This window comes from Phocoena sinus, chromosome 19 (genome assembly GCF_008692025.1).
Source record: "Phocoena sinus isolate mPhoSin1 chromosome 19, mPhoSin1.pri, whole genome shotgun sequence".
NCBI lineage: Eukaryota > Metazoa > Chordata > Mammalia > Artiodactyla > Phocoenidae > Phocoena > Phocoena sinus.
In genome coordinates this window covers 4,418,314-4,431,525 of record NC_045781.1, presented here as the reverse complement: position 1 = coordinate 4,431,525, position 13,212 = coordinate 4,418,314, and the positions used below count along the sequence as shown (strand labels likewise).

The 13,212-nt window shown below is 39.9% G+C and overlaps 1 protein-coding gene across 1 annotated transcript in view; it reads left to right on the top strand.

Moving 5' to 3' along the window:
• Positions 1-11,072, top strand: part of LOC116744054 (zinc finger protein 677-like) — a 46,423-nt gene extending 35,351 nt beyond the window's left edge. Inside the window, exon 7 of the mRNA XM_032613340.1 lies at positions 6,110-11,072. Coding sequence (XP_032469231.1) covers positions 6,110-6,948 — 839 coding nt within the window. The 3' untranslated portion in view covers positions 6,949-11,072. The remainder of the gene's footprint in view (positions 1-6,109) is intronic.
• The last annotated feature ends 2,140 nt before the right edge of the window (positions 11,073-13,212 follow it).

Here is a 13,212-nt window from a genome sequence, read left to right as displayed (position 1 = left end):
TTTCCACCAGGAGTGAGTGTATGAGGGTTCCAGTTTCTCTATATCCTCACCAACACTTGTTATCTGTCTCTTTGACTACAGCCATTGTAGGGGGTGTGGAGTTGTACCTCATCCTGGGTTTGACTTGCATTTTTCTATTGAAAAATTATGTTAAACATCTTCTCTGTATGTGCATATTGGCTATTTTTCTTTGTTCTTTGGAGAATGTCTGTTCAGGTCCTTTGCCCATCTTAAAATTGGGTTGTCTTTTTTTGTTGAGTATAAATAAGTTCTTTATATCTTCTAAATGCAAGTGTCTTGTCAGATATTTATGATTGGTGGGTATTTTTTTTTACTGTTTTGTAGGTTTCCTTTTCACTTTTAGAGGGTAGAAGCTTAAAGGGTGCAGGAGATAATTGAGATTTTGTTTTTAAACTAGGTTCTTATAGCATCCACAGTAACAGTCCCAAAATGGATTTTCGTGACTGGGAGGCCTTTAGGTTAATTATAAGTATTCCTCAGTCTTAACTTTCTGGGCTTAAAGGTACTTAGGCCCACTTGGGGGTGCTTTTGTTTCTACCTGCAGCCTCTGAGAACTGTGTTTGCACAAATAATCATGTGGATCACAACACCCATGCTGCTCTCCTTAGACCACGCCCCCTCCACCCATGGCTACTGTTTTCTGACTACATTCATCTTGTTTTTACATTTCCTGTTTACAAAATTAATTGTCAATGTATAAGACATGTTTTGAGCAGATAAAGTTTCACTCCCAAAAACCTTGGTCTAGAAGACAGTGTTACCTCATTTGACAGGAAAACCACCTTCCATTAACTTAATCCTTTGGGAAGATGATAAGTGTATTGTTGATCCTTTTCCTAATAATATCTGACTAATAAAGTGGAGCTAAGTCTACTTGTTATTTTTTTGTCCATCCTGGCTTGTTACCAGGATTCATTTAGTAGGAAGAAGTCATGATGTGGATAATGACAAAAATTGAAAATTCAAAAATTAGATGTAGTTTACTTTAAATACAGCATGGCTTACTGATATGTCTAATTAGCTTTTCTGTAAAAAAAGACCCCCCCCCCCCAAAAATCCCCCATTCATCATTCAGTCATAAGGTATTTGTCTTTCTGTCACTCACTTCAGGTAGCATAATGCCCTTCATGTTGTCACACATGGCAAGTTTTTTACACTATATATCTTGAGACATGTCACAGTTTCTTTATTCATTTATATTCATTGATGGACACTTAGGTTGTTTACTATTGTAAATACTGCAGTGAACAGGGGGATACATATATCTTTTTGAGATAGTGTTTTCATTTTCATCATATAAATACCCAGAAATGGAATTGCTGGATATTATGTTAGTTCTATTTATTTGAAGAACATCTGTACTGTTTTTCGTAGTGTTGGCACTAAGAGAACACAAGGATTCCCTTTTCTCCACATCCTTGCCAACACTTGCTTGTCGTACATTTATGTCTATGCTAAAGCCATTCTAAGAATTGGGAGGTGAGATCTCACTGTGGTTTTAATGTTCATTCTCCTGATGATGATGTTGAACATCTTTTCATGTATCTGTTGACCATCTGTATGGTTTCTTTGGAAGAAAATCTATTCGGATCTTCTGCCCATTTTTTTTTTTAATCAGAATTTTTGTTGTTTTTGCTGTTGAGCTGTGAGATCTTTATGTAATTTAGATGTTAAGCCCCTTAAATATGATTTGTAAATATTTTCTCCCAACCCATACGTTGCCTTTGCATTTTGTTGACAGATTCCATTGCTGTCCACAAACTTCTTAGATTGATGTAGACCTACTTGTTTATTTTTGTTTCTTTTGCTTTTACTTTTCATTTCAGATTCAAAAAATCACTGACAAGATATCAAGGAGCTTACTATGCTTTCTTCTAGGAGTTTTTTTTTTCAGGTATTACATTCAAGTCTTTACTCTCTTTTGAGTTAATTTATGCATATGGTATAAGATAGTGGTCCAGTTTCATTCTTTTGTATGTGCCTTTCAGTTTTCTCAATACTAATTATTGATGACACTGTCCTTTCCCCCTTGTATATTTTTGGCTCCTCTGTTGTAAATTTATTGATTGCATATGTGTGGGTTTACTTCTGGGCTTTCTAGTCTCTTCCATTGACTTACGTCTGCTTTAAAGCCAGTAGCATTTTAGTTTCCATTCTTTGTAACATTGCTTGAAATCAGGGAATGGGATGCCTTCACCTTTTTTATTCTTTCTGAAGATTGCTTTGGCTATTCGGTTTCTGGTTCCATACAAATTTTAGGATTATTTTTTCTATTTCATGTGCATGTTTTTGCACGCAGAAAAGTTTTTGGCTCATTTGTGTAACTTCCAGGTAGTGCGATTGCTAGATCATATTTAAGACTGTAAGAAACTGCAAACTCCTCCAAACTAGCTGTACCATTTAGCATTCCCATCAGCAATGAATGAAAGTTTCTGCTGCTCTGCATCATTTCTAATTTTTAATATTTTCAGTGTTCTGTACTTTGGCCACTATCATAGGTGTTTAGTGGTATCACATTTGTTTTAACACACATTTTCCTCAATTAAATTTTTCTTATTAAGTTTTAGTCACAGGTTACCATTCAATTGATTTGCTGTAGTTTTCTATAAGGAAGTTTTGATTTCTATTTTAATTTCAATTTTTTTTTGCTGCAAATAATTGTTTTGCTGGAAGTTTTACTTTCATTTTAGGTTCGTAGGAGTTGCTGGCAAAATAACCACTCTTACACTCAGTTAAACAAGAATTCAGAGAGTTCATTGAATTAAAAGATTACAGTATACTAATTAAGAGTAGTATAACTAAGAAAGTATAGTAGAGACAGGTTTATTACATCATGGAATTGGGGAAGCACCTATATCCAGATCCAAGCAGCACTGGGAAGTCCCTTCAGCAGCAATCTGGAATCCCAGCTGGGAAGGCCCGGACGGTACATCCACCCCATGGGTGAGACTTGTTTGCTACTGGAAGGATTCCTGCTTTTAGCATCAGGCCACAGGCTGACGATAGTCAGCCTGTGTGCAAATTTGTAGCTCTGGTTATTGTCATAAATGCCTTGGTTTTAAGTCATAAGTCTTGGAGTGTTCTCTGATCCCTGGGGGCTGGCCAGGCCCTCAGGGTGCAAGAAGGCCCCAGACTTACGCCCTATCTTATCTAATGATTTACAAGGTGTGCTGCCTGCAGGGAGCTCAGCAGTTTGGCATGTAGCCAGCTTTTAGGGTCATTGCCCGGTCAGAGAGGCCTAGTGCTGCCTCTGAAACCTGAACAAGACTACTTTACTAGCTTCCCCAACATTAATTTATTCTAATAATTATTCTCTCTGTGTAGATTCTTCATGCACATCTTGGTATGCTGATATTTAAATAACTCATTTTATTTAAGGAAATGTAGGTAATTTTTTTATACTCCATGGTTTCCTCATTATTACTGCTTCTAACAATGTTTCTCAGAAATTTTCTTACGTTCCTTGAACTACATATTTCAATGAAGCCTCTTTTGTTCCCTGTCCTCTCCTTCAACTAAATTTCATCAAAAGTCACCTGGTCCTTGTGGATATACATCCTATTATCGTCCTGTTCTTCAGGCTATTAATTGGCTGCTTATGTTGTTGACCACATCTCTGCACATAGAACTCTGCCATGCATCAGCTGGGCAATGCCAGAACTGTTTCTATGGTTAAACCCTGCTGTGAACAACACTTGTCCATACAAGTCGTTCTTTCCCCTCTAGGCTGTTTAGTAATGCCCCTTAAGGTTACTATTTTCTGTTGCTGTTCCAGAAGTCAAAATTCATTACTTTTTGTTAAGTGCATATTAATTTCTATTGATAAGAGTAAGTATATCTTTAGTGATATACTTACAGTAAGAGCGCTTCTCATCTGATGTCTGTTTTATGTTTGGGATTGGAATGTTAAAAGATCCAAAGATATGATTTCAAATACTTTAAAAAATTCCTGCAAAAGAGATCTGTTACTTTTATATGACAAAGCTGTTTACACTAAAAAACTTCATGCTAAAATTGATATTCTGATTTAAAAATAAGTAGTTTAAAAGTTATTCTTACCAAATATAATCACATCCACAGAGGTTAAACCTTGGCAAAAGCCTCCTGTTAGCTTTGTTTCCACCAGTCAACCTCTGTCGCCCCTGCCAAGAGATCATCATCCAGCAACCATGATCATCCTCCATTGCTGTACCCTTGAGAGGGTTTATTGCATCCACATGTGTTCACACAGAGTGAATTCATTCATTCTCCAGGTTTTGCTTTTAGGTCCCGCAAAGAACATTCTTGTACATATCTTCCAGAACAAATAATATATGCCTAGGAATGGAATTTGTGGGATACTCAGCTTGATCATGTTTAGAGCAAATATTGGAATAGATGTAAACCTACAGTCTTCCCATAACAGCACTCTCTGTCTTCCTAATATCTTCCACATTTCCTTCATACCAACAATATAGTTTCCATAGAATGAGTCATGTTTATGCTTCTTGCTACAGCAGTTCTTCTTTTCCCAAGGTGAGGCTTTCATCTGCTGCAGTACAGTCCTCTTCCCATAGATTTGCAAGCACAAGCTAGATTTGCAAGCACAAGCAGTGCTCCCACATTGCCCACTACTTCACTCTTGCTTTGTTAAATCCCAGTCCTGGCCTTCCCTCAGGATCTAAGTGAAGTCTATTGGTACTTCTTAGTACTGTGTCCATATTTAGCACTTGGGCTCCCCAGTTCCCATAAGACCCCACCCCTCCCCATACCCCACACACTGCATAAGCAAGGACCCCTACTTGCACACAGTACAGTTTGCTCAGATCAGCGACTCGGTCTGGTCACTGTGTACATCAACACGTGCTGGACGTGACTCCTATCATTATCTGGGAATGGTAGGACAGTGACGGGACAGTGTAAGTGACACAACTCACTGCCCGTATCTTCCTTGAAACATTTCTAAGATACATTTCCTTTAAATTTTCTTAAAATCTGTACTGCCTGAATGGACGATGCTGCTTAATACATATGAACATGTCATGTTACTCTGCACACCCAGGTTCAAACTGTCTCTTGAATTTGCTTTCTGTGTGAGTTAGATGTGTGTTTTTATATGAAATACTGTGATAATTTACCTCAAGAATAATTAAATAATTAATGCTGTTATAGGGGCTTGAAATATTGCATGGCAGATAGTGAGGACTGTAAAGTTACCTTTAGTTAACTAGATGTGTCATTTTTTGGTCATGGTTATTATGAAATTGACCTTGGCCTACACTATATTTTGGCTGTTGTCTTTTTCTAATTATTTTCCATACAGATGTTCTCTCTGACCTTAAGATGACAATTTTAAAGCATACATTATATACCACATATATATATATTTTTTTGCCATACAAGTATACAATTAAATGACACTCCACAGTTAGGTAGTTGAACTGTGTAGAATCACAGGCATGACAATGACTGAAAATTTCAGACCGTTTTCCCTGATTCTTAAACTTTATACATACATTTACCTGAATCTGATATTTCAAAATTCAGTGCTTATCAGTGTTCCTTCTGAAATGAAATTTTTTTGTTGTTGTTGGTACCTACCGGAGAATCTTTTAGAATTCCAGAGACATTATTTTGTGTAAATGTGGTTATTTATTACCATACCTGCTTGATTTATCATGGGTTATGTAAATGCTTTATCACTTATTATTGTGATATACAGATTTAAAAAAATATTTTTTTCTTACATCATACTCACATGTGATTAACATTATTATAAAGGTTAAGGATTAGGGAAGACGGTCTCAAATCTCAATGATGATTTCATGCCTGGATTTTTATAAGCCAGTACATAGGTAGACATTCTAACTATGGACTATCATTTAATTATCCAGATACATTGCAAAATATGTATGTAGTGTATGTTTGAAACTCTATTATCTAAGATCAGAGAAAACAGTAATATGGGAAAATATATAAAAAGAAAATTAAACTGTATATAACAGTGATGTCTGAATACCATGTTTGAGAAAACTGTTCATTGTATATGACTTTTTATGTAATTATCTAAGTCAGTATAAAATATTTATTTTCCAACTCCATTTAATAGGAAGCCTTTCTGCTGGATTTGCAATCAAGGAGTTATCACCAAGAGAGGACATTTCTAAAGGAGAACTATGTCATCTAGTGACATTAGAAAGAAGTAAAAGTCACGGCATCAAGGATTTTGACCTCGAGGAAGTCTGTGCAGGTGTGCAGGAATGTGAGAGTGAGTGGGGCTGTGATGCAAGAGATGACAAAGAAGTACTTTTGACCCATAACAAAAATCTCACTCACGGAGAAGATCAAGATAATAAGTCCTTAATTAATTTTCCTCAGAGTGTTTCTGTACGAAGTAATGCACGTGAATACTTCACGCACGACAAGCCATCCATAAGAAGTTTGTTAACAACGAAAAATAACGTCAGCCTTGCTGGAAACAGAGATCTCAGGTGTTTGGAAAGCAGACCTGGAGTGAGGCTGCAGGCCCAGGCGGCTCAGCTGCGGAGATGTGCCGCTGAGGAGAAAGCGTATGCGTGCGGTCAAGGTGAGAAGCCAGTCAGCAGTGGTTCCTCAGTTTCACCACTTCACAGAGTTCCTCCTAGTGTGGAAAACACGTCGTCACCTGCGCAGCACAGGAGAACACACACTCGAGAAAAACCTTACAGCTGTAAGGACTGTGGGAAGGCTTTTAGCAAAAGCTCAAACCTCAGGAATCACAGGAGGATTCATTCTGGACAGAAACCTTACAGATGTAATGTGTGTGGCAAAGCCTTTAACCACCAGTCACACCTCACAACACATCAGAGAGTGCATACAGGAGAGAAACCTTACAAATGTCCTGAGTGTGGCAAAGCCTGTGCCGAGCATTCAAGCTTTAACAGGCACAAGAGAATCCATACCAGATAGAAATCGTACAGATGTCTCAAGTATGGCAAAGCGTTTACAGTGTGCTCATATCTTACTCAACATGAGACAGTCCATACTAGAGAGGAGCCACACAGATGTTATGAGTGTGGCAAGCATTTTACGCAGCGTTCAAACCTTTTGGCACACCAGAGGATTCATACAGGAGCAAAACCTTTTAAATGTAATAAATGTGATAAGGCTTTTATTGAACGGTCACAACCTTGGGGTCATGAGAGAACTCACACTGGAGAGAAGCTTTACAAATGTGATGAGTGTGGCAAAGCCCTTACAAGACATTCATATCTTACTCAACATAAAACAATCCACACTGGAGAAAAACCTTACAAATGTAATGAGTGTTGCAAATCTCATACTCAATTTGCAAGCCTCACCAGGCATCTCAAAATACATACTGAAAACAACATAAGCCTCACATAAGTGGCAATGCTTTGGTCCAAAGCTCAAGGTTTAGGGGTCACCAGAGATTTTATAATAAGAAAGAAACTTTAAAGCGATTCAGACAAAATTTGCACATGTAGTCAAGCCTTACTTAACATGTGGGAGTCTATCAAGGAGAAAGAAGACATACAGATGGCCAGCAGACACATGAAAAGATGCTCACAGTCACGGATCATAAGGGAAGGGTAAATCAAAAGCTCAATGAGGGGGCTTCCCTAGTGGTGCAGTGGTTAAGAATCCGCCTGCCAACGCAGGGGACACAGGTTCGAGCCCTGGTCCGGGAAGATCCCACGTGCCATGGAGCAACTAAGCCTGTGTGCCACAACTACTGAGCCTGCACTCTAGAGCTCGCAAACCACAACTACTGAGTCTACGAGCCACAACTACCGTGTTCTGCAACAAGAGAAGCTACCGCAATGAGAAGCCCACGTGCCGCCACAAAGAGTAGCCCCTGCTCTCAGCAGCTAGAGAAAACCTGTGTGCAGCAGCGAAGACTCAATGCAGCTAAATAAATAAAAATTTAAAAGTTATATTAAAAAAAAGCTCAATGAGGTACCACCTCACACCTGTTTACAATGGCTGTCATCAGAAAGACAACAAGCATTGGCAATGGTGTGGAGAAAAGGGAACCCTGTCCACTATTGCTGGGATTGTAAATTGGTGCAACATTTATGGAAAACATTACTGAAGTTCCTAAAAAATTAAAACCGTCAGATGAACCAGGTATTGCACTTTGAAGTATTTACTGGCAGAAAAGAAAAACAGTAATTTGAGAAAATATAGGCATTTGAATATTCATTGTAGCATTATTTCCAGTAGCCAAGACAGAGAAGCAGCCTAAGTGTCCATCAATAGATGAATGCTTAGAGGAGATGTTGTATGTCCATTCCGCACAGTAGAATATAAGTCACCCTTAAGAAAAGGAGCCCAGCCATTTGCAATAACGTGGATAGATCTAGAGGATTTTATGCTAAGTGACAGAAGTCAGGCATAGAAAGACAAATACTGCACGATCTTTCTTATACGTGGACTCGAAGCAAAAGCACAAGACAAGGAAAACAGATTCACAGATAAAGAACAAATGTGTGGTTGTCGCCAGAAGGAAGGGCGGTGCAGCGGCAGGTGAAATAGGTGAAGGGGATTAAGAGGCACAGACCTCTACGTAATAGGTAAGTCATGGGGATGTAATATCCAGCATAAGGAGCATGGTAGTAGCTGAGGAAAGATGGCTACACATATCATTGTGATGATTTCATAAAGTATGCACGTGTTACCTCATATAGTACAGCCAATACTAACACTGTTGTATATCAATTATATTTCAATAAAGAGAGACTCCATCGTAGAGAGAAACCATACAAAACTTACGTGGAAGAGCCTGTAACTAGGGCTCACGTCTTACCTTATATCAGAGTATGTACATCTTTGAGAAACCAAGCAAATGTCATGTATAACTGCGTAGCAGGGTGATAATTAGTTGGAAATAATATATGTTAGTGCAGCTTCTATCAGAAATAATTTGTCCTTTCTTTGTTCACACAAAATACATCAAACCTTGTATGTTAAGGATAGAAGAAAAGGAAAGGAGAAGTTCTACCAAAACATGACTCCAGTCACACATGAGGATTTCATAAGTTTCATGAGATTCCTCTTGAGTCAGAGTCCTATATGGAGTCCTCATCACTCATAACACATTAGGCTGAAACAGAGAAATGAAACTTAAATAAATCCTACCATTTATTGAAGAAAAAGGAGGTACCCAGTGGTCTTTGGTCCACAGCAAATATGCAGTTTTGCTGAGCACATGTTCTCAGGTCCCTATTCCATACGGCCAGGAATGGGAAATGATCTTTTCTGGATTCTGTCTTTCCCCTAAGAATGGATAGCCAATATTTTGTGTTTTGTTGTTCTTCACTTAACCTACTAACATCCAACAGAGTATTACAAACTATGCCTTCCTTGAGCAATAAGCACTTTTCCCCAGTACCTTCCCAGGACCTTTAGCCCATGTGCCACAACCACTGAAGCCCACATGCCTTAGAGCCCGTTCTCTGCAACGGGAGAAGCCACTGCAACGAGAAGCCTGCGCACCACAAAGAGGAGTGGCCCCTGCTCGCCACAACTAGAGAAAGCCTGCGTGCAGCAACAAGGACCCGATGCAGCCAAATAAATAAATAAATAAAATAAATTTATTAAAGAAAAAAACTACAACGAGATATCACCTCACACCCCTTAGAAGGGTTATCATCAAAAAGCCAAGAGATAACAAGTATTGAGCAGAATGTGGGAAAGAAAAAGGATCACTAGTGCACTGCTGGGAAGAATGAAAACTGTTGCAGCCACTATGGAAAACAGTATATAATTACCTCAAAATATTAAAGAAAAAAAAAACTATCAAATAATGCAGCAGTTCCACTGCTGGGTATATATCGGACAAGATAAAATCACTGTCTTACAAAGATACCTGCACTCCCATATTCATTATACCAGTATTCACTACAGCCAACTCATAGAAACAACCTAAAGTGTCCAAGAGATGAATGGATAAAAAAAAATCTAGTAAACATACACAATGCAGTATTATTCAGCCATAGAAGAGAAGGAAATTCTGTTATTTGTACCAACATGTATGGATGTTGAGACTATATGCTCAGTAAAATAAGTCAGACATAAAAAGTAATACTGATCTCACTTATATGTGGAATATACATATATAGAAGAAAAAAGACAAAAGCTAACAGAAGTAGAACAAAGTAGATTAGAGATAAATGAAACAGAATAAAAAGTACAGAAAACTACAATCCTACAATATGGTTGTTTGAAAAGGATGAAAACACTGACAAACACCTACATTTACTCACAAAGAGAACACTCAAACTACTGAAATCAGGAATGAAAGAGGGGACATCACAACCATTTACAAATGATTCTACAGAAATCAAAAAAATTCTAAGAGAATACTAAGAACTATTCTATACCTAAATGTTGGATAACCCAGAAGAAATGGATACTCTCCTAGAAAATATAACCTCTCAAGACTGACCCATGAATAAATAAAAAAATGTGAACAGACCTATTCCTATTAAGGAGATTGAAATCACTAATCGAAAACCATACAACCAAGAAAAGCCAGGTAGCTTCACTGCAGAATTCTTCTCAACATTTAAAAACAATTAAGAGCAATCTTGCTTTCACTCTTCAAAACAACTGAAGGAAAGGGAACAGTTCTAAACTCCCTCTATGAGGCCAGAGTTACGCCAATAACAAAGCCAGACAAAGACACTACAAGAAAACCAGAGGCTACAATCTCTAATGAATAATGATGCAAAAATCATCAATAAAATAATAGTAAATGGAAACCAACAGCACATTAAAAGGATTGTATACTGTGACTAATAGGAATATATTTTTGAAATAGAAGGATGGTTCAACATATGAAAATCTTTTGATGTAAAACAGCACATTAACAGAATGACGGGAAAAAAACTACATGATCATTTCTACTGAAAAGCATTTGACAAGCATTTCACGGTAAAAACACTCGGTAAACTAGAAATAAAAAAAATACTACCTCAGGCTTTCCTGGTGGCACAGTGGTTGAGAGTCCGCCTGCCGATGCAGGGGACACGGGTTCGTGCCCCGGTCTGGGAGGATTCCATATGCCGTGGAGCGGTTGGGCCCGTGAGCCATGGCCGCTGGGCCTGCGCGTCCGGAGCCTGTGCTCCGCAACGGGGGAGGCCACAACAGTGAGAGGCCTGTGTACCGCAAAAAAAAAAAAAAAAAAACTACCTCAACATAATAAAGGCCATATATTAACAGCCCACAGCTACCATCACACTTGATGGGGAATGACTTAAAGCTTTTCCTCTAAGATCAGGCACAAGAGAAGGATACCTACTTTCACTATTTCTAAAAACATTACTGAAAGTCCTAGCAAGGACACATAGGCAGGAATATAGATAGAAGGTATCTGAATAGAAAAGGGAAGAAGAATTTTTTCTGTTTACAACCTACATGATCTAATGTGTAGAAAAAACTGAAGATTCCACAAAAAAAAAATCCTGCTGGAACTAATGAATGAATTCAGAAAAATTAGAAACATAAAATATGTAGGTATAACCTTATCCAAGGAGGAAAACATTTTTACACTATAACCTAAAAACACTGCTGAAAAATATTAGAAAAGATACCAGTAACTGCAAATATATCCCGAGTTCATGGGTTGGTAGGCAGTACTGTCAAGATGTCAATAATACCCAAAATGATCAACAGATTCAACACAATTCTTAGCAAAATCCCAACAGCATTTCTTGAAGAAATACATAAATCCATCCTAAGATTCATATGCAATCTGAAGACCCTCAGAGTACAAACAAGTTTGAAAATAACAAAGTTGGAGGTCACACAATTATTTCAAAATTATCACAAAGCTAAACTAATCAAAGTGGCACAGTACTGGCATGAAGACAGACCCGTGGAACAGAATAAAGATGTCAGAAATAAACTTGTGTATATGGTCAAATGATGTTCCACAGGGTGTCAGTACCACTCAGTGGGGGAAGGGCAGTCCACTGAACTATGCTGAGAGGAGACCAAGATGGTGGAGCAGAAGGATGTGGAGCTCCTCCTCTCCCACAGATACACCAAAAATACATCTCCATGTGGAACAAGTCTCACAGAACACTTACTGAAAGCTGGCAGAAGATCTCATACAACAAAAACGGCAAGAAAGCTCCCCACTTAACTGGTTAGGACAAAAGGGGGAAGAAAGGAGTCGGGATGGGACCTGCACCCCTGGGAAGGAGCTAGGAAGGAAGAAAGGTTCCCACACCCCGGGGAACTCCTCGACTGGCTGAGAGGTCCGCCAGGACAGGGAGGGGAGCTTTCGACACCAGAGAGGAGAGTGCAGGAGCTGGCTTGTGGCCAGTAGGGTAGGGAGAGAGCAGCACAGCCAGTCCTTGCCATGCTGCTGCACTTCCCAGCCCGAGATATGTGCCTCCTGGTGTGCACAGCAACTGGGTGCTGAAACTCAGGCCTCGGCGACATACTCGGGGAGAGAACTCGGTTTTGCTGTGCAGAGACGGCCCAAAGGTCCTGGAGCGTGGTCTGGGCCACAGCTGGGGCTGTGTGCAGGACAGAGTGCAGGTCTGCAATAGGAGCCCACTATCAATGCACAAAGAGAGGGGCGTGGGCCTGCCATAGCAGCCTCGTTGTCAGGGTGCTCAGGGGGGCACAGCTCTGGCCGTCGCAGGCTTTGGGAGTGTGCATGGGTGGCAGGTTTGGGGAGCGCACACATGTCACTGGAAGGGCGTCTGACCCGATTATTGGCACTCTGGCAGCAGGGCTGAGTTGGGGAATGGCACCAGCAGCAGTGGACTTTGTGGGCTCACACACGTGGAGTTGGGCTGAATCTGAGCCTATTACCAAGTGCTCCTGCAGTGGAGGTGGGTCTGGGGGCAGCACCAGCAACTGTGGACTCTGTTGGCGCACACACACCGGGTAGCAGGCGGTGTCACAGAGTCACACGTCCCAGTGGAGGGCTACTGGGGAGGAACACGTCATAGCTCCTTTCCCAGCAGGGTGATCAAATCCTGCCTACCTCATGTCACAGCTTAGAATTGGACCTGGGGGCTTCTACCCCCACCAGTACTTCAACTACAGGGCTGTTACAACCACCGAGCAAAGAAGAGGCCCTGCCAAACATCCACTGCAGGCTCTGGTCACCGCAACAAACATACCACCTATCAAGAGGACAATGGGGGCTTCCCTCGTGGCGCGGTGGTTGAGAGTCCGCCTGCCGACGCA